This window comes from Sarcophilus harrisii, chromosome 1, assembly GCF_902635505.1.
Source record: "Sarcophilus harrisii chromosome 1, mSarHar1.11, whole genome shotgun sequence".
Lineage (NCBI taxonomy): Eukaryota > Metazoa > Chordata > Mammalia > Dasyuromorphia > Dasyuridae > Sarcophilus > Sarcophilus harrisii.
The window spans coordinates 498,072,213-498,095,302 of NC_045426.1; the positions used below are offsets into that span (position 1 = coordinate 498,072,213).

The 23,090-nt window shown below is 35.0% G+C and overlaps 1 protein-coding gene across 7 annotated transcripts in view; it reads right to left on the reverse strand.

Moving 5' to 3' along the window:
* The window catches only part of DLGAP1 (DLG associated protein 1), a 1,087,876-nt gene that overhangs the window by 27,240 nt on the left and 1,037,546 nt on the right, over nucleotides 1-23,090 (reverse strand). For all 7 annotated transcript variants that reach the window (XM_031953084.1, XM_031952966.1, XM_031953020.1 and 4 more), the window contains one exon: nucleotides 20,568-20,989. In XM_031953084.1, coding sequence (XP_031808944.1) covers nucleotides 20,568-20,989 — 422 coding nt within the window. The remainder of the gene's footprint in view (nucleotides 1-20,567; nucleotides 20,990-23,090) is intronic.

Below are 23,090 nucleotides of genomic sequence, written 5' to 3' on the forward strand. Positions count from 1 at the left end.
GAGATCTTAAAGGAGGGAAAGGGATCTGTATGTGCAACAATGTTTGTGGCAGCCCTTTTTGTAGAGGCCAGAAACTGGAAATTGAGTGGATGCCCATCAATTGGAGAATGGCTGAATACATTGTGGTATATGAATGTTATGGAATATTATTGTTATGTAAGAAATGACCAGCAGGATGAATACAGAGAGACTTGGAGAGACTTACATGAACTGAAGCTAAGTGAAATGAGTAGAACCAGAAGATCATTATACACAGCAACAACAAAATTATACAATAATCAATTCTGATAGATGTGGCTCTCTTCAACAATGAGATGATTCAAACCAGTTCCAATTGCTTAGTAATGAAGAGGGTCATCTACAGCCAGAGAGAGAACTATGGGAAATCAGTGTGGACCACAACATAGCATTTCTACTCTTTCTGTTATTATTTGCTTGCATTTTTGTCTTTCTTCTCAGGGTTTTTTCTTTCTTTCTAGATCTGATTTTCTTTTTTTCTTTTTTTTTTTTTTGTGCAGCAAGATAACCGTATAAATATGTATACATGTATTGGATTTGACATATACTTTAACATATTTAACATTTATTGGACTACCTGCCATCTAGGAGAGAGGGTAGGAGGAAGGAGGGGAAAAGTTGAAACAGAAGGTTTTGCAAGGGTCAATGTTAATAGTGCTCTCCCCCATTCCCAAAAGTTGCTTTGATTTTACTTTGTATTGATTTATCTGTGTATATTTTTTTCCTCTTTGTAACTTTAGAACCTGACATATAAAGTATAAGGATAGCTTAATAGACAAAATCTTGACTGGTTAAGATAACAGACCACATCTAATGAGCTGAAACAAAGTAGAGATAAATGTAAAATCTTACACTTGGCCTAAAACCCCAAAGTCATAAGTACAAGATAGGGGATGTTATCAAATCAAAAACCAATAAACATCACAGATGGTGTAGGGAATAGAGTGCTAGGACTGCAGTTAGAAAAAATGATTTTCCTGAGTTCAAATTTGGCTTCACACACTTGTTAGCACCTTGACCCTGAGCAAATCCCTTAACTCTCAGTTTCTTTATCTGTAAAATGAGTTGGAGCAGGAAGTGGCAAACTACTTCACTGTTTGCCAAGAAAACCCCAAAAGGAGGCACAGCTAAAAAAATGACCAAAAAGCAACAATAACTTACTCTGAACCTGCTGTTCTGCCTGATTTCAACTCCACAGAACAAGATGTCCTTCCTAGGTTACGCTCACTACTTCTAATCTCATCCCCATGCTGTTAACTTGAACTTTATGTGAATTCTCTGTAAAATAGTATTTTAGTCAAATTTAGATTTGGCATTTGGACTTTGTGGCCAGCTCACTGGAGTTACTCTCTCTGTAATAGGATTTGAATGCTTGGCAATTCAGCTCTAGAAAGAACCTCATTGCCTTATACTTTTTCTTGCTGGTTAATTTTCAGACTCTTCCTAATATAATTCAAATGGAAGTGGTTCAATTTCCTGACAAATACCTGGCATGCTGGTATACTGCCTGAGTTTCGCTGGTATACTGCCTGGGTTTCACAGGCATACAACAAACAACAAAGTCAGTAGGATGGCTCTGTAGACCTTCAGTTTGGTACGCAGCCTAATACCTCTTCTCTCCCTGCCTTTCTTTTGGAGCCTGCCAAATGCTAGGCTGATTTTGTCAATATGTGTATCTATGGACATCCCTGAGAAGCATACTGTCAAGGGAAGTGAATTCATCCACATAATTAAAAATTTCTCATTAGCTGTAACCAATTCGTTCCATAAATGGCATGGTGCTGGCTGGTGGAGGATCTGTTTTCTTGGTGTTGTCAGGCCAAAAGTAGTGCAGAGAACTGATCCATACTCTGGTGGTAAGGAAAGCTTGAGAATATCATCCATTATCCAGAATCCATGCAGATGTGCCATCATGGAACAGACATATAATACTGATGAACTTCTCTTGGCAATCAAATTTCACCATGACATTCCACAAGACTATGAATGACTGACAGTATGAAAGGTCTTGGCTGACAATATTGAGGGCAGACCTCTCTCCCTCTTCTGTTTCTAGCATTTCTCCTAAAGTTGTCAGGCAACAAACACCGGATTGAGCCTTTCTGAAGCCATATTGGTTCTCAGATTGATGCTCATCTTCCAGGTGAAGGATCAGCTAATTAAGGAGAATTCTGGTAAGATTCTTGCCAGCAGTGACTAAGAGAGGACCCCGACCTATAATTATCACGATTCAATCTGTTACTTTTTCCTTTATAGAGAAAGACAATAGAAGAATCTTTGATTTCCTGGTGCAATAACCTCCTCTTGTCATTTAAACTGGAAGATTTCGGTCAGCTTCTGTATGAGCAGAGGATCTCCTTGCCTTATAGATTTTTCTTGGGATGGAATCAGCATTAGGCAATTCCACGAGAGGAGCCTAAGAGCATTCAATGTCTCTTCTTCATTTTAAGTTCAGCTACTTCATAGAAGACTTGTGCATCTCATGACCATCTTATGACCAACACTGTCTTCCATTCATCTAAATGCAACAAAACTCATGGATGCACCCTTGCAACAAGCACTGGCATTTAATAGATTATATCATTATAAGGAGAAAAGATGGAGGATAATGAAGGAAATGTGTGACATAGAGTGCTGGACTAACCACAGAGTTATCCTCTCCAAGCTAAACATTCCCATTCAACAAAAGCAATGGCCCCAAGCTAAGAGAACTCTTAGGAAACTGAACATCAACACATTAAAGCACTTCTCTGTGGGTGAACAGTTTATTGCCATTTTGGAGGAAAAGCTAAATCAACATACAGTTAGAAACACTGGAGCAGAAAAAGAATTGGCAGATTTCAGAGACAACACTGCATTTACTCAGCCAGAACAGTCATAACCATCAGGACTGGTTTGACGAAAATGATGGGGAAATTCAGAAGCTGCTAAACAAAAATGAGAACTCTACAGGGTTTATCAGCAGGACAGTTTGTCTCTAAGAAGGCAGTGTTAACTCCATCAAAAGTAAAGTGCAATGTTTAATGTATATTGGATCACTTGCTTACTGGGGGAGGGAGTGGGGAGAAGGGAGGGAAAAAAAATTAGAACACAGGATTTTGTAGGGGTTAATGTCAAAAATTATCCATGTATATATTTTGAAAATGAAAAGCTTTAATTTAAAAAAAGGAAAGGGCAAGTAAAGTTTAGAGAGATTCAGGATTCTTGGGTCAGTAAAAAGCAAAATGGGATTCAGTTTTATGCCAATGGCAATAACCCAAAGAGTTTCTTTGATGCTCTGAAGACTATTTATGGGCCAAAGACCTCTGGTACATCTGAACTATTCCGTGCTGATGAAGGCACACTGATCAGGGATAGACTCGACACTTCCATAGTGTTCTCAATATATTGTCATCAACCAGTGCTGAAGCATTGACCTTAAACCTCAGGATGAAGTCAATTGTCTCTTTCTGGCACAAAGCAGGCACTTCTTAAATGTTTATTGGATTGGATTAGGAGACTGAGGCCCAGAAAAGTGGCATGTATGTGCCCACCCATCCCTCCCTCTCCCCCACAGAATGAGCAGTAGATTCCAAATCTGAATCCATATCCTTTGACTCCAGACCCAGTGCTCACTTTGCTTCAGTATTTATATGGTACAAATACATTTATTACATCTATATCCTGGTTTGAAGGATAATTCCTCCTAGTTTTAATTTAATTGGTTCAGGGTCATTTGTAATTTGTTGTGAGCCATTCATGACCAATTCATATCCAAGGTTCAGTTAAAAAAAAAAAAAAAAGATGGATGTTTCATTCCTGACCAAGATTTATTAGTTTACACATAACTAATGTTGTTTTTGTTTTTAAACAGAAATCAAACTGTTACTTGAGAATAAAGAAAACACTTCCCAGGTAGATAATCTTCTTTAACCTTAACTAGATCTTCTACAGGGCTAAAACATAGAATATATTATTTTTTTTCCTTAAAGAAGAATGATTCAAATAGTTGGATAATTTAATATTTTTTCCTTTCATGTCCTACCAGAATTCTTGTTGATAAATGATATCTTTCACTTTATAAATAATTTGTTTTAGCATAAATCACTTAATTTGTTCTAATCATGAAGCTAAAATATCTCATAAGCCAATAATAATTTCTTGAGCTTTTCAACACAGGTGATATTATAGATTTAGGACTAGAAAAAAACCTTAGAGGCGTCTAATCTAAACTCCCATTTTATAGATGAGGAAGCAGAGGTCCAGAGAGGTAAAATAATTTGCTAAAGGTCACACAGATTATAATAAAAAGAGATGGGATTCAAATACAGTCTTTTGACTCCAGAGACTGTGATTATTTTATTTTATTTTATTTTTTATTGTACTGTTAGTTAGTTTTAGTTGGAGCTTGGAAGCTGAGATTCTAACTTCAAGTGTTATGGACCTCAGATTGCTGGTGTAATTAAGTCCAGTAACAACTGAAAGGGACCTACATGTGCAAAAATGTTTGCAGCAGCCTTTTTGTAGTGGCAAGGAATTGTAAATTGAGTGGATGCCCATCAGTTGGGGAATGTCTGAATAAGTTATGGTATATGAATGTTATGGAATATTATTGTTCTATAAGAAACGATCAGCAGGATGATTAGAGAGGCCTGGAGACATGAATTGAAACTAAGTGAAATGAGCAGAATCAGGAGAACATTATATACGACAATGGCAAGATTATATAATGATCAATTCTGATGGATGCGGCTCTCTTCAACAATGAGATGATTCAGACAAGTTCCAATGATCTTGATGAAGAGAGCCATCTACACCCAGAGAGAAGACTATGGGAACTGATTGTGGATCACAACACAGCATTTTCACACTTTTTGTTATTGTTCACTTGCATTTTGTTTTTTCTCGTTTTTTTCCCTTTTTGATCTGATTTTTCTTGTACAGAAAGATAATTGTATAAATATGTATATATATATATTGGGTTTAACTTATATTTTAACATGTTTAACATATTTTGGATTACCTGCCATCTAGGGAAGGGGATGGGGGGAAGGAGGGGAAAATTTGGAACACAAGGGTCAATATTGAAAAATTATCCATGCATATGTTTTGAAAATAAAAAACTTTAATAAAAAATAAAATAAAATAAAATCCTGTGAATATCTTGTAGTAGCAGAGATAATACCCAAAGTAATGAAAATCTAGATTCTTAGAGGATAAAAAAAATTTATTCATTTTTGTCTAAAAAAGAAACCAACTTGTTTTCATCCAAAGTAATTATTATAGAATAGTCCATCAACAAGCATTTGCTGAATGTTCACTATGTGCCCACTGCTGAGTTGGACAAACATCCTATGAGCCTGAATCTAAAGAAACTTTTCCTAACATTCCTGGTGCTCACTTTAGCTGACTTCAGATTCCTTCTACATTCATGAATTCCACATTTCTCTTTGGGCAATAATTTTGTCGGGGGAGGGCTCCTTTAAGACTCAGATTCAAGATGGGATGAGACTGACAGTGAAAAAAGGCCAAAATATTTTCTACATGTGCATCCAGGAATGGAGAAGTGTCTACAGTTGATGGACTCATGAGTTCCCATAGGACAGAGCTATTCTCCCCATACCCACTCTATCCTTTCCCACCCACAAATATGAAGGCCATTGGGATACTCTGAGCTGGATCTCAAACTGGGCCAGATGAGCAGGTCCTGGATGATTGCACTGATATAAAGTCACAAGAATAGCAATGCAAAACTTCCGTAACCAAACCTGAAACCAGGCAAACCCCATTTCAGGTTCCATTACCAGCCCATATTTGCTGCCAAGTCTCACAAAGCTTCTGGGGGACCCAGGGCCAAGTTTCACTAACTTGGATGCCATTACCAAGTAAAATTAAGATGGAATTAATCTGCCTCTTGCACACGCTCCAGGTTTATCAGCTAATAGCTTCAGATAAAGCCTGAAAATTCCATATGATAAGTTGTCCACAATTCAGTAGGCAAAGAGATTTCTAAGTATGGTATACTGGTATTTCATCCTGGTGCTAGTGAAACCCTAGCCTATGTTTTTTTATACACGACAGTAGACTGCATTCCTAGTTAGAAACATTCAATCCCATCTGGTAGCCTCATTCCCAGTTAGATAATACCACACGTATCTATGTAACATACAGGCCACTGTCAAATTGCACTGAGCCATCTCTCTGAGACAGCTGTTTCACACAAGGGCTGCATTGTCTGAGAAAAGCTTGTATCATTTTACTTCAAATGCTGAGGGAACAAGCATTCTGTCAGCTGCTTTGGCTTGGAGGAAGCTTCACTCACTACAAATTTTCATTATTTTGTTATCAAGCCCGAAACACATTATTGACTGTGTGAGCCGAAGGCTTCAGAGGAAAACCAGAGTCCTTACTCTGCTTCTATCAAGTAGATAAAAATCTATCCAGCTCTCACAAGCTTTGAACAAATAACAATAATGACCTTAAAAAAAAAAAAAAAAAAAGACAGTTATTCTCTCCTGTAGGCTTTTGTTTCCAGCTTTTCCCGTTTATTATATCCAATGCTTTAGCTTTAGGTAAAAGTAGGAAATAGTGTCTCATCCAGGAAAGTCAGACACAGGGTCCTGTCAGGAAGCAGCTGTCAGAATCAGGAATCTCTGATGACATCACAGACAAAATAAGGGGATAACTAAGCAATATTTTTAAAGAGGGGTTGGCCCTTTCCCCTCTTTTATAGCTTTTAGCTATAGAAGTAATCAGGAACTGGCCTCAGGGCATAGATTCTGGTACAGACTTTAGCACCTAGTTACAAGAATAGTTAATTAAAACAGGAAGCAACACCCAGTCCACTCTTCATATCTCCTCCTAGTCTGTGTCTTGGGTCTCTACTTACTCCTCTCCACCCAATCTTTCCCATGATTTTCCATGATTTTCTTTTCATTCTAGAGAACAGTTTGTCCAGGACATACACATTCTGAGATAGAGCTCTGATTTTGAGACTGAGAAAAGTTATTATAATTGAGAGAAAAAAAAAAAATGTGTAACATGCTAAACATAATAAAGTAGTTATTTCTTTCGCCTTTATTACTTGTTATACAGCAGATAATCCTAGAAGGCTTTCTGAGGCACCTAAGGTACACGCAGTTCTGATTCTGACTTTAACTCTATGAAGGTTCATGTGGATTTTCTACTGGCCTTTCTTCAATAGCATTAGGTCACTAGCCACATTTTGCTCTCAGAGTCTCCTTCCACTCAATTTGTTCTGAAATATCTTAATCATTCTTCAAAAGGGGGGATTTTCTCCTTTCATGGGCCCTAAAACTTGGACTCTCTTTATTCTTTAATCCTCTCCACTTTATAATTTTATACATCCCATCCAAATGCCAGGATGCAATACAATAAAAATAGATAATCAAGATATGCTTATTAAACCAGGAAAAAGTTTCACTATATATATGGGCTTCTCACTTATTTCTGAGGAATCTGCATAATGGCTCAAGTATTGGACTTAGAATCAAGACAATACAAGTTCACAAGAAATCTACATTATATGTCAGCCATATTAATTAATAATTTGTGTTTACATATGGGTAAATGTGTATATATGTGTGTGTCTGAGTGTATGTGTATATATAGATATATGTATATGTGTATGGGTCTGTGGATGGGTATGAATATATATATGCATGTGTGTATATATCTCTATATATGTATATATAAATATGTTTCTGCTTAACTGTGGCTTGCTTGGAGAAGATGGGAGGGATGAAAGTGGGAAAAATAATAAAGTAAAAATAAAGTACACAACAGAGAACAAAGAATAACCTACAAGAAAGCAAAGAAAAGATGGACGCTCATGAATAGAATTTCTTCTATTATTATATATGCTTTCTTGAAATGGAAATTTATTCTTACATATTTTGAATCCTCCCTAATGTTTTGCTGGGTACATGACAATGTCCTGTTTCGTCTTTTTTTTTTTTTTAATTTTTAAATTTTCCTTTTCTGTCTTTTTTTTTTTTTCTTATTTTGCATTAGTACAATAAATGAAAAAAAGAAAAAAACAAAACAAAACATGAGTTCGGGGTAAGTAGGAGACACAATGGATAAAGACCAACTCTGTAAATCTGGTCTCAGATACTTACTGGTTGTGTGATCCTGAACAAGTCACTTAACCCCTGTTCCCAAAAGGAAAAGAAAACATGGGTTCAAGTCCTGTCTCTAATATTTGCTACCTGAATAATCAGAAGCAAATCACTCAGTTTTCCCCACCTTTAATTTCCTCATTTTTAAGGTAGGGCTAATGATACTTATAGTCTTTACCTCAAAAAGTTTTTGTGAGGATTAAATAAGTTATATTTTTAAAATTTTGTAAATTTTAAAGGACTATATAAATGTCAATTATTATAATTGCCATTATTCATAAAGACCACTGGGATATAATGTTGCATTATCATTAAAGACTTACAGAAAAGAAAAGAGAAGAAAAAGTTCCTCCAGGTCTGGTCCTAACTATCAGAACATCTTTATTTTTATTTTTATTTTTTTATTATTATAGCTTTTTATTTACAAGATATAGGCATGGGAAATTTTTCAGCATTGACAATTGTAAAACCTTTTGCAGAACATCTTTATTATCAGGAAGGGAATGCAGATATAATATAAGAATATGGAGGAGAGACTGTAACCTTACAAAGTATAATAGTTTTGTTCTTTTATTTACGTATTTGGCTTTTAGTTAAGGAGTTCTTAAACTTCTTTGTATGTCATAAGTCCTTCTGTCAATATGGTGAAGCCTCTTTTCAGAATATTGATTTGTCGCCTACATTCATAATTGAAGGAAATGACAAATTTTAGTTAGAGGTTAGTGAAAATAAAAATGCAATTTTTTTCCTCTTTGAGTTTATAGACCTTCTGATATTCATGAACTCTAGGTTAAGAATTCCTGCTTTATAGTGAACTGGTCCAACCATTCTGGAGAACAATTTGGAACTATACCCAGCAATAATACCCAGCAATACCATTATTCAGGTTTGTATTCCAAAGAGATCAAAAAGAAAGAAAAAGGACTAATATGTACAAAAATATTTATAATTAGTTTTGTAATGGCAAAGAATTTAGAAAATGAGGGATGCCTATTAGCTGGGGAATAGCTGAAGGAGTTGTGGCATATGATTGTGATGGAATACTATTGTGCTGTAAGAAATGACAAAGGTGGTGGTGTTAGAAAAAACATAGTAAGACCTATATGAACTGATATAAAGTGAGGTTAGAACAATCAAGAGATCATTGTGCACAGTGGCAGTAATGTTGATGACGATCACCTGTGAAAGACCTGACTTCTCTGATCAATACAATGATATAAGACAAATCTAAAGGACCCACAATGAGAAAAATGCTATTCATTTTCAGAGGAGAACTGATGAACTATGAGTGCAAATTGAAGTATAATTTTCTCACTTTCTTAAAAAAAAAAAAAAGAATTCCTGCTCTAGTGAATAATTCGATTCACACATTACTGTATAATTAGTATTGTATCTTAAAACTCTACATTATGAAAATACAACTGCATACTAACATTCCAGCTAAGTCCCAATTAGTGATAACAAATCCTTTGACATTATTGCCCTGCACATTTCCATTAGGCTGGAACCAATTATCACATTTTACATAATTCTAACTTCAAATAGGACAAATTCGAACACAATGGGTGGACTTGAGGGGATTCATCATTCACACTAATTGAATCTAGAAGCAAGATCTCTCACTAGAAAGATCTCAATACAGTTGTAAAGTGCCTACAAAAATGAATAAACGTGTATGGTACAAACTTATAGGGAAAATATATACCAGCCAATCCACCAAGTATTTTCAAAGAATAATTAACAGAAATTTTAATAGCCACATAAAACTGCTTAAACAAGATTGCTGATAAAATATGCAATAGTAGAAAATTCAAAAGAAACCTACTTAGGAACTCCTTTCTTGGGCACATAAAGTTCTTCATGATCTGACTTACAACCCACTTTCCCTTGATGATTATGTACATATCTCTAAGTTGCAGACAAATAGGACCTGTTTACATTCCCTGGGATGTGGCATTTCACTTCTTGTTTTCACATCTTTGCATGGGAAGTTCTCTCTACTCACTTCTATCTCATGGCACATCAAGCTCCCTTCAAGGCTCAAGTGCCATCTCATATATGAGACCTTTTTATAATTTTTTCAATTGTTAGTGTCCCTTCTCATCACATTCCCCCATTAAAACTGCTTTAAATTAATTTCATATTTACTTATCTGTGTACACTTTGTTTCCCTACTAGTAGAATAAAAGCTCTTGAAGAGACTATTTTCATTCATGGCTCTGTCTCCCTTCCATCTAGCACTATGTCTTGTATATAGCAGAGCCTCAATAGAAGCCTGTATAATGGAATCATTTAAAAGAATAGCTAAGTTATAATATTTGGAATTTTTAAAGAGAATATTCATCTTTGGATAAAAAGAATTTGAGAATCAGCTACACAAGCATAGGATGGGGATATATGGTTAGAGAGCAGCTCATGTGAAAAAGATTTCAATGAGCTAATAATTTGATAGGGCAGTCAAAAAACAAAAGGATTCTTAGGCTTCACTAAGAAAGGCATTGGGTGATCTTGTGAGGAAGAGAGCCATCTACACCCAGAGAGAGGCCTGTGGGAACTGTGTGGATCACAACATAGCATTTTCACTCTTTTTATTGTTGTTTCTTGCATTTTATTTTCTCTCATTTTTTCCCCTTTTTGATCTGATTTTTCTTGTGCATCAAAATGATTGTATAAATATGTATGCATATATTGGATTTAACATATATTATACAATGTGTAATATATATTGCATTATTTGCCATCTGGAGGAGGGAGTGAGGGTAAGGGGGGAAAAATTGGAACACAAGGATTTGCAAGGGTCAGTGTTGAAAAATTATACTTGCATATGTTTGAAAATAAAAAGCTTGAATTAAAAATAAAAGAAAACAAAAGAAAGAAAGAAAGAAAGAAAAGCATTAGGTAGAAAAGGAAAAAAGTTCTAGTCCCACTGTACTTTGTGTTGATTAGGCCAAACTCAAATTTTTTTAGTTCCCCTCATTACATTTTAAGACAGATTTGACAAATTCATCTAAGGAAAGGAGACCTGGAAGTTGATCAGCCTTGAAACTGATATTGCAGGGAAAGGTGAAGGAACTGGGACTTATCAGCCTATAGAAGAGAGGACTTCGTGGGAAGCAAAAGCTGTTATCCAGTGTGAAGGGCTGTCATTTGGAAGAAAATTTATTCTACTTAGGATAAATGGGTAGAAGTTAGGGAAAGGCAATTTTAGGTTTCATATAAGGGAGAACTCCAAATAAATAAAGCTATCTAAAACTATAATGACTTATAATGAAAAGTATTTAATTTTCTGGCTCTGACTTAGTCAAAAACCAGGATTCATTATTTATTAAGCACTTAACCATGTTTCAGGCACTGTGCTAAATAAGCCCCAATTCACAAAGAAAAACAAGAACCCCTGTTCTCAAGGATCTTATACTCCAAGAGGGGAGAGGAGATGAAAATAATGAGAAACAAGATAAATATATTTGTAGATATGTGTGTATTTATATACACATAAATGTACTCACATCTACATATGTATGTATATGTATACATGCAGTTCTTCAAGTGGAGGTAGGATAATTGCTTATCAAGGGTATGACAAAAAGCTCTCAGGCTACAGAGAGGGGTTGAAACATTCCCTCCAGTCCTCAGAAGCTTGATTCAGGGAATAATGAGCAGACTGAAGGGAATCAGATTCTTTAAGAAATGACTGTTTTAGGGAACAGAGCTTGCAAAGAAAGGTAGGGACATAGTGGAGGATGTCTTTGGGTATAATTTTTGATTCCATTTATTTTACCATCTGGCGGACTAAGTTACAACCAGAATGGGGGCAACTGAGCCTTGCCTAAAATTTAAAAGGTTCTGGCAACACTTGTATTCCTTCAATAATTTGATACAACTTGAACTAGCACTTAGGAAGAATCAATCAATTAATCAGCAAGCACTTATTAGTTAAAATAAGAAGCTACCAGATAATAATAGCTCTTAATCCTTGCTTTATCTCAGATGAGCTGTATCTTTACCTAGCCTTGCCCAGCAACCTAAAGACAATCTCTTCAACAGTGATCTTTTTATGTCCTGAGGTTCTCTGATCCATCACCAGCCTCCCAAAGTAATTCTTTCTATTATCAAACCATCAGTTACTCAACAACTTGAGAATTATTTTCATTATGAGACAACCTTTCCTGATTCCATCCCCAGATGCTGGTGTTTCCTCAAAATTTCATTTATTTTGCATGTATTCTCTACTATTTATATATGAACATATTATGTCTTTCTCCCTACCCCATGCCCATCATATGTTAGTTCCTTGAGGGTAAGTATGTTTTCATGTTTGCTTTTATATCCCCACTGCCCAGCAGAGTGCTTGACACATAGTGCTCACTTAATAAATGTTTATTGATTGATTGATTGCTTCTTCAGGTTCCAAAATTGCTAATTGTGGCTCTGTTCAGAGGCATTTCTTCCTTTTCCATCCCCAAGAAAAAATATCTTCCCACAGTTTCATTTGTACCAGTTAAATTAATTTGAGTTTTTAAACACTTGTAAAAAGTCAAATGATGCCCTGTAGAGGGTAAAACCCTTTCTGTATCTTATTGTGAATTATTGTTGTTGTTAGTCACATCCAACTCTTTGTGGCTCCATTTGTGGTTTTCTTTGAAAAGATAGTGGAGTGGTTAACGGTTCTTTTTCTAGCACGTTTTACAGATGAATTTAACAGGGTTAAATGATGTGCCCAGTCACCTAGCTAATAGGTGGCTGAGGCTGAATTTGAACTCAGATCTTCCTGACAATAGACCTGGCACTCTATCTATTGTGACACCAGGCTAGCTGCACTGATTAATATGAATTTCTGCACATCAATCCTTGGCTGAAGTCAGTAGCACTCAAGGAATGGGAGCTTTGATAGGGATGGGAGGAAGGAGGAGAACTCCTGAAATAGGATTGTATGTCTGAGTGAGATAGAGGCTCTGGACAGCTAGAGGATACATGAGGGCACTGGGCATCTAGGAACTATGGGAAAAGTAAGTGGAAACTGGGAAAGAAGTTCAGAAAGAGACATGAGAAGATAACAGGTATCTTTCCAATTTTACCCAGAGCCTTAGTGATGACCATGTAATACCCAAAACTCCAAGAGTAGTTTGCCAGTGCTTAACTTAAAATATAGTATCACAGATTCAGAGCTCTGAAGGGCCTCAGAAAATATCTGTTCCAACTTCCTTAATTTACAAATGAAGAAACTAAGACCTAGAGAATTTGCTCAAGATTAGCACAAGTTTTAAGTAGCAGAACCAGGTCTTCTCTCTCCAAATCTTGCAATTTTCCTAGTTTTTCCACTAGATTGCATGAAGATTAATTTGGAAGATTAAAGTCCCAGGCTTTCTCAATTCAGCCTTGTTTGTTCCAATACTCCCACCTTCACCCCCAAAGAAAATAGGAACTGTTTTTTTTTCTTTTTTTTATTATAAGTTTTTATATACAAAACATATGCATGGGTAATTTTTCAACATTGACCCTTGCAAAAACTTTTGTTTCAACTTTTCCCCTCCTTCCCTCCATCTCCTCCCCTAGAAGGCAGGTAGTCCCATACATACTAAATATGTTAAAGTATATGTTAAATACAATATATGTATACATATTTATACAAAAATATGTATATGTATATACATATACTATAAATATGTATATAGAGTTATAGGAACTGTTTTAGAAAAAAACTCCCCTTTTCATTCTACCTTTTAATTATCTGTATTCTACAATATTATATAATATTTGGCATTTCTCTAGTTCAGAATGCATCTCTACCAAGAATCATTTATCATGAATAAAATGATTATTATTCATTTGATCTGATTTTCTTTCTTTGTCCCCCCCCATTTTCTAAAAGTATAGAATCTTAAGAATTGAAAAATGTATTAAAACATGACCAATATAACAGAATTTTTTTGCATACTTATTCTTTTTTACAAATGAAATCTTTTATTGAAGAGAATGGAGCATGTCATGGAAGATATGAAAAAATAGTGATGCAAATCCATAAACAAACAAACCCAAAAAGAAAAAAAAAGATATCAATGAAACATTAAAAAATATATAAGAGAACAGAAGGTTGATCAGAAGGGACACAGACAAGAAGTTGGTCTTGGTATAATCATGTTAGCATTGATGTGTATTTTAAAAATTTATATCTATGAGAGATTTAAAATTTTTAATGCAATCTTCTTTTTCTGTCCTTCCTTGGTCTGATGGGAGATTGGATTAGAAGAGCTTAAGATCCTTTACAACTCTTAAAATTTTTCTCTTTATTAAGAACTTGATAGTTATGAAATTTTAAGAGTTTAAACTCATCTAATCCAATCTCTCCTCCAGTGAAGGAATAGTCAATGGCATAGTGTTCACCTCGTTTCTGCTTAAGTACTTTCAGTAAAGTCTTATCATCAGCAACCCCTAAAACCTGTAATTGTTAGCTTATAAAATCACAGTAAAAGCTGCAAGGGACCTTAGAAACTATTTAATCCCACTCTGATTTTTTACAGATGAGGAAACTGAAGAATTGGTTATGTTGTAAAAGGTCATCTTAGTTCAACCTTTTTATTTTACGAATGAAAAAACTAAGGCTCAGAGAATGAAGTGACTTGCTCATGGTGTAAATAACAGAGACAAGTCCTCTCACTCCAAACCTTGCAATTTTTCTATTACATTGTACAGAAATGATTTAAAGATAGTAGGGGATAGCTGAGCTGGGATTTGAACAAGGTCCTTTATCAGAAAATCTAATGTTCTTTTCATTGCATTATGTTACTTAAGAAATAGCCACTAGGGCTCTCTTCAACGAGATGATTCAAACCAGTTCCACTTGTTCAGTGAGGAATAGAGCCATCTACACCCAGAGAGAGAAGACTGTGGGAACTGAGTGTGGAACACAACTTTTCTGTTGTTATTTGCCTGCATTTTTTTTCCCTCAATTTTTCTTCTTCCTTCTTGATCTGATTTTTCTTGTGCAACAAGATAACTGTATAAATATGTATGCATGGATCCAACATGTATTTCAACATATTTAACATGTATTGAACTACCTGCCAGCTAGGGAAGGGGGTGGGAGAAGGGGGGGGGGAATTTGGAACAAAAGGTTTTGCAAGGCTCAATGTTGGAAAAATTACCCATGCATATTCTTTGTAAATAAAAAGCTTCCATTAAAAAAAAAAAAAAAGAAATAGCCACTAGTTAATTTATAAAGAAAGTGCATGCTAAACATATTGTGGAAAAACAATTGTAGATCTAATTGCTTTGAAGGATGTCAGTATTTTGTATCATTTGTAGAGATGTGCTAGTTGTAATGAATTTTGCCTTTTCCTTAAAGCAGACTTTATGGATATACTTTTACCTGAAAACATTTAGTTAGCATATAATCTGAATTTTTTCTTTTCCTTGCTCAATAATTTCACTGGTATAGGAAACTCCTGGGCAAGGCAATCCCTTTTCCCAATGCAAGTATAGATATGCTCTGCAATTTGTAGTACTACATGGGACCACTGAGGTCACTTGCCAGGCTTTCTGAGGTAGCTAGTGTGTATCAAAAGTGGCACTTGAATTCACTTCTTAAGCTTCAAAACAGCTCTTTCTAGTCACTATACTATACTATTTAGTTGGAATTAGAATAGTAATTCAAATTTAAAATTAAATTAAATTAATAAAAAAGCCTATATAATTCAGAAGTTCTTTCCTCACCTCGACTGAATTCGAGAATTTTTTTTTACTGTACTATACATTTAAGGCTAATTGTCTCAGTTACTTGGGAAACTGTGGTCAAAAAGCTAGTGCAATGTGTTATAGGTTTAAGTTTACCCTATATGTCAACCAGTTTTGTACTGGAGCCATTGACTAAATTCCTTAGCTTCATCTATTTGGAGATCATAAACATCTGCCATTGTCGGGAATGGGTGGGGATCAAAAAGGGAGAGGGATCTTGTGGAATTATAGAAAATAGAGGACATGGGTAGATTAGTGTAAATTTATTACTGTTACTAGGAGGGAAGCATCAAAGCATATCTTATTAAAGGCTAGCAGGTGGAATAAGTGGCATCAACTTTGAGCATGAAGTACAGTGTATTTTTGCTCCCATTATAGGAATTACTACCACAGCAAAAAATCTGAATAACAAAAATATTTCAAAACCCCCAAAGGATGATCCACTTACTTCAAACAATGCTAGATATATAAAAATTCCACAACAACAACAGAATGCATTATCCCTTGGTGCTTAAATCATGGAAATTTTAGGCTGGAAGGAACTTTAGAGATCATTGAATCCAACTCCTTCAGTTTATAGATGAGGAAATTAATGCTCAAAGAGGTTAAATAACTTATTTATGGTTTCAAATTAGCCACTGGAAGACCTGAACCTAGAACTCTGATCTCTTGTCCAATGTTTTTTTCCATCTCATACTGCATCACTGAATTCATCAAAAGGGGATTTTTGATGTGCATTTTAAAATGGTATTAAACATATGTTTCACAGTAATATTTACTTGATAGTAATTAATGGACCATCTTAACCCTCAGTTATATAGGCTTGAAACAACTTTAATCTTCTTTATTAGCAAAGTATGTCAATATGGTAAATGACATTAAAACATGTTAATTGTGATTTCTAGTATTTAAAAAATAATCTTATATCCTAAAATGATATTTAATTCTTTTTTGTTGTTGCTCAATTGTTGCAATCATGTATCAAGGTGAGGTTTCATTATCCCATTTGAGGTTTTCTTGGAACAGATACTGGAGTGATTTGCCATTTCCTTCTCCACTCACTTTCCAGATGTGGAAACTGAGGCAAGCAGCATGAAGTGATTTACTCAGAGTCACACAACTAGTAAGCGTCGGGCCAGATTTGAACTCAAGAAGCTGAGTCTGGCACCCTATCTATTGTACTACTTACCTGCCCCATATTCAATTTAGCTTTATAAAAATAGGGACAAGATAAAGATGTTTCTGTTGTCAGAAAAATAAAGTAACAGTAGGAGAAACTAAGTGACTTTACCTAAGTTAAGTAAGTAGCAATTTAGCCAGAGCCATGGCTAAGGAGGGTGAGAGGGTGGGGGTGGAGGGTAGAGATAATTCTAGATCCAAATCACTAAATTCCTTTAGAAATTCAGCCAGCCTGCCAGCCCCCCATCCTGCATGGGAAGGCAGGCTCACCAGCTTTTAGGAACATAACACAAAAGACAACAGCCTCTTTTACTTAGGCATTCTGCCTGCTAATAATTTAACAGATGATGGGTATTCCTAGAAAGGGTAAAGGAGAACATGAAGCAATTAGCTTCCTTCTTAATGATGTCTTTTTACCCATTGATCCTCAGTTGGTGAATGGAGCTGCAAAAGATTTACTCTATTCCATTTATGAATACCTTAATCAGCCCAGGAGTGTAATAAATGAGCTAGTCGGCAGCAAGGAGGTTTCTATATAGCTGAGATGACAAAAAGCTAAGCATAGAGGAAGCTCTATGTATAGAGATGGAATATAATAAGGAATGTTTGGGACCTTAAGCCATTATTTTTTCATAGATTATTTTAAATGGGGAAAAAAATCACTGGAAGGGGGAAGGGAATTGGCATTGAGAATCACTGCTATTCCACAGTATGCTATTGCTCCAAATTAAGTAAATCAAAGAAACACTATCCATCTGAGTACTCAAATAATGCATAGTAGAATCTGAAATTAGATTTCGAAAGTAACTTTACAACATCTTCATTATAGGAAAAGTCCTATAATGCCAGGGTTACCAATGGGTATAAAAATTGGTCAAGGGAACCCAAAGAATATTTAGTGAATTATCTAATGAATTATTCCAAAAGTAGTAGTGTTAGTGGGAAACGTTTTGTATTGGAGAGAGGGGGCAGAGTAGGAATGGGAAGAAATGTTATAATAGATATAAAAAAATTGAAAGAAACAGCTAAAGAAATAATTTCTATAAATCAAAACTATATGAATGAGATTTGAATATGAGATTTTTTAAAAAGTTGAACTAGAAAAAAAAATCCTGAAACACCAAATTGATTTCCATCCAGTGAAGTTGCAAAATTATTGATGTACCATTGGAGAACCATATTCTATTCTTACCAAAATATGCTTACAGGCCTTAAATGATCTCTGTGAATCAGAATTGTCAGTCCAGTTTTCAATCTAATCTAAAAGAAGAAATAAGGCTGATCATGATATGTGATATCACCTTTAAAAACTATATTGAGAATAAAACTATTAGTTGACAATAAACAGAATTGAGGGTCTCAGTTATATAATTGTGTTCTGGTAAATATTTAACAACTTTATGATATTAAAAACATGTGCCAAATAAAATTTTCTTTATGAAAAACAAGTTTCTTTAGTTTATTTCTTATTTGCATATTCATGCTAAATGCTAGGATTTCTTTCTTTTTATATTGACTAAGGAGTATGGGAAGGTTTCGTATAAGCTAAGAGATATGGAAACTTAAAAAAGTTGGGATCCCCTGTCCTGATATTAGGTAACTTTTTAAACTTTTCTATTATTGACATTTCTGAATATAAATTGTTTATCATTTTTGCTATTCAAAGGTCAACTATCTACCATTTGACAAATGGTTAAGTTGACTGATTGTTGTCCTTTCTCCTTGAAGAGGACCAAAATGACATTATTATTTTAGAGTCAAATTGCAATGTGTCCGACTAGGGCTGACCAGACCAATATGCACTGGGAATGCTCTACCACCGATCAAAAATACAGTAAAACCTTATTGATCAGATCCCATTAATTTAGAATTTGTGTTAATTCCTATAGGAACTGAACTGAACTGAAATGTACTTTTATATTATCTTTGAAGAAATGTTTGTTAAGCAAATTAATAATGTTAAAAATAATTCGCAAGGGAAAGTTTATTTTAGGTATGAAACTTTTCACATTCCCTCAGCTTCTTTAGAAACACCCACTTCTCTATAAATAAGATTTCTTTGTGTGTATAAAATGGTACTTCAATTCATTTAAGCAGGATTCCCAAAGACTGCTACTAGTTAGTCCTTTGTAAGCTTAATTCTAGATATTCTATATTATTTGAAAGTAACAAAACTATATTTCTATAAAAATTATTCTACAACAGGTTACTCACTATTCCCTTCCTGACAGAGAAGTAATAGACACATAGTACAGAATGAAACTTTTCTTCAGTCATATGTAATGTGGGAATTTGTGTTGCTTGCTTGTGTATATTTGTGACAGAAGCTTAATGGGGGTAAGGCAGTAAGGGGAGGGAGAGGGGGATCTTTATTTTATACATACATATACAAATATATATATATCTTATATACACACATATATGTATATATATTTAGTTTTTAGAAAACAAAATCAAAATGATCACATAGTTATTTTGCTAATTTTGGCTGGTTGGCTTTTCCCCAAAGAGATCACAAGGGAGAAGTACAAACCAAACATTTAATTACATTATATTTATTTGTCTTTACTCTCTGTATATTTATTTGGTGACTCTCTCTCTCTCTCTTTCTCTCTCTCTCTCTCTATATATATATATGCACATATATATGTATACATATACATATATACACATATGTATGCATATCCTTACTAACTTCTCACTTAGAATGTATGCTCCTTGTGAATAGGGATTGTTTTATTCATTGTATTTATATTCCTAGTGCCCAGCACTGTTCCTAGCACATAGTAGGCGCTTACTAAATATTTATTGAGTGACTTGCTCAAGGAGTTTCCACTAGTTGAAAAGGCAAGATCAGGTACACCTGATAGCCAAAAAAAAAAAAATAAATTTGGTGGAGTTGTTTGTATGGAGCATTAGTCTATAGAAACACCTGCAGTTAAAAGGACCTACTGCTGAAACATCAGACTTCCTTCATTATAAGTTTCAGGCACTAGATCAGTAACTGTCACAAATTTTGATCGGAAAAAAGTGTTACATCTGCCCAGTAACATTTTCTATGTGTACACCAGTTTATACTGAGTTCTCAGCTGAATTTGCCTAGCTTTTCTACTTGCTATCATTTGGAGGTGTAAAACTGAAAAGAATTTGCAGGTTATCTGCCAGTCAAAAGAATAAGGAGATTAAAAAAAAAAAACCCAAATACCTTTATTAAGCAAATGATGAGCAATATTTGATGAGCAAATGCTCATCAATATTATTTTGATCACCATGATAAATGTGGAAATATGTCTAGAAAAAATTGCATGTTTAACCTATATTGAACTACTTGCTTTCTAGGGGAAGGAAGGAGAAAAATCTGGAACGCAAAGTTTTGCAAAGGTAAATGTTGAAAACGATCTTTGCATGTATTTTGAAAAATAAACATCTTATTAAAAAAGAAATGCTTAGATTAGAAGCAGAAAAATACAAAAATAAAATGATTCTTATTTTTAAAATATTATTTTGATCACTACTTACTGTCTTCAGGCAAGTTATTTTCTCGTTCTTCTCTCTCCATCTGCTGGCACCAACCTTCCATCCGGTCTCTCTCAGCCTGAAGAAGCTTCAGAAACCAGTGACCATCTCGGTGACACACTGACCTCTGAACAGCCTCCAGGGGATCTTCAGTGATAGAGTCAATCCAAGGATCAGGCGGAGGCAAAATGGAAGGATCAAAATCTGTGTCGAAGTCCTCATCTGCGGCACAGGCATGGTAGTGGTTTCCTGATCCCTGAATGCTCACTGTGGAGGTGCTGGCATCCCGGGAAAACTGCCTGGACATTGGTCCTGGGCAGGTATTGTCCTCTATAGATTCCAGAGAGTTTTCCAAGTTCTCGTGGAAGTCCAGGTCAGCCTGCACTGCTGCTGTCACGCTGTTAGACCGAGTGAACCTGCGGAAGCTTAGGAAAATAGAGGAAAGAATGGTTAGGGTATGTGTGTGCGGTGTGTGTGTGTGTGTGTGTGTGTGTGTGTATATTTCCAGAAGCAAAACCATTTTCCAGCTCTCCTAGTGGAGGTAACAATAGAAGAACTTATCCCACCTGTATGACAGAATGCAAGTGCTCCTGTTTTTAAACAGTATGGCAGCCCCTTGTTCCAAAACTATACCTTGGTGAGACATTCTGGTACAATGGAATAGGCACTGGTTTTGGAGGAAAAGAACTTGGGTTTGATTCCTAGCCATTCCACTTTGACCAACTTTGTGACCTTGAACATGAACAAGTTGATTTTGAAGGAATTATTTAATTTTTCTGGACCTCAGTTTCCTCTTCTGTAAGATAAAGGTCTTCCCTGCCCAGCAACATGGCAAAAATGACCAAAAAAGGGAGGAGAAATGACAGGTATTGGAGGGTCTGTGGGAAAATAGGCACATCAATGCACTTTTGATAGAGCTGTGAATTAGTGCAGCCATATTCTGGAAAGTAATTTGAAATGATATCCAAAAAAGTATTAAATTGTGCATTATCACTTGATCTAGCAATAACACCCAAAGAGATCTATACCAAATATATCCCACCCAAAGTATATCCCAAAGAGATCAGAGAAAGACAAGAAAGACAAAAAAAAATTATAGTAGTTTTTTTTATAATAAGAAAGAACTGGAAACTAAGAAAGTGGTAGGGGCTCTCCAACTGAGAAGTGGCTGAACAAATTATATATGAATGTAATGGAAAATTATTGTAAAATAAGACTGATGAAAGGGATAGGTTAAGAGAAACCTAGGAAAGTGTGTATAAACAGATTTTATGTGAAGCAAGCAGAATCAGAATAATTTATATAATAAGAAAATCATAAAGATAAAAAATTTTGAAAGACTTAAGAATGCTAATTAATACAAAGACCAATTATGATTCCAGAAGATCAATGATGAAATATACTACCTAGAGGTAATGGGTTTATGATACAGAAAACAAACTTATTTTTGGACACGGACAACAAAGAAATTTGTTCTGTTTGACTATGCATATTTGTTAAGAGATTATCTTTTTACCAATAGGTGTATGATATAGGAAAAAAAGAAAAAGCCTATTAACGGAAAAATAAAATTAAATAAAAATTTTAAAAATAAAGGAATTAAACTAGGTCAGTGGTTCTCAAAATGCAATCCAGAGAATTCTGGGGTCTCTGACACCATTTCAGAAGATCTAGAAATTCAAAATAAGTTTCTATTTGTAATATGGTAAATATCTATGAATATAATCCACATAAACAAAAACTCTTTAGTCAGATCTCCAATAATTTTAATTAGCATAAAGATTATGAGAACAAACATCTGAGAACTACTGGACTAGATGACTTTTAAGATTCTTTCTAATGATAGATCTATGACATGGTACTATGATATTTAGAATTGCTTGGACCAATTTATTTTCAATGATACTCTATACTTATAATAATATAGAAAAATTTACACTTAAAATTACTTTCACACCATTGTTTCAGCTGATCTTCACAGGAACTGCCTATGTAGACAAGGCATCTGTTATTTCCTTTCACTTTACAGGTGAGGAAACTGAGGCTGAGAGAGACTAAGGGATTATTAGCCCATAAATATCCTATTGAGTGATGGAGCTAAGTTTACAATTCATGTCTTCTAGGGCTTGGTCAAATTCCTTTCTACCATATGACTCAATCTTTCTATTTTTAGGGGCAAACATCAACTTTCTTCACCTTCTTGTCATACCTATTTTGACAGTGACCTGGAGTCTAAAGAAGAAATGTTGATTTTGATATTGGGATGTTTTGTAAATGCTTTGAGAACTCTGGCTTATTGCTTCAATCTTCAATTAACACGATCCTCCTCCACTGTAAATTATTTTAAACCAGAGAATACAGGATTATAAGGGTCAAAGGAAGCATTGTACAGTGCCTTAATAATAACTCATTTATCAAGTATTTCCCTCACAACATTGTTGAGATAATTCAATAAGTCTTACTTCTATTTCATAGATCTGGAAATTGAGAGTCCAAGAGAGCTTAAATTGCTTGCCTAAAGCCACA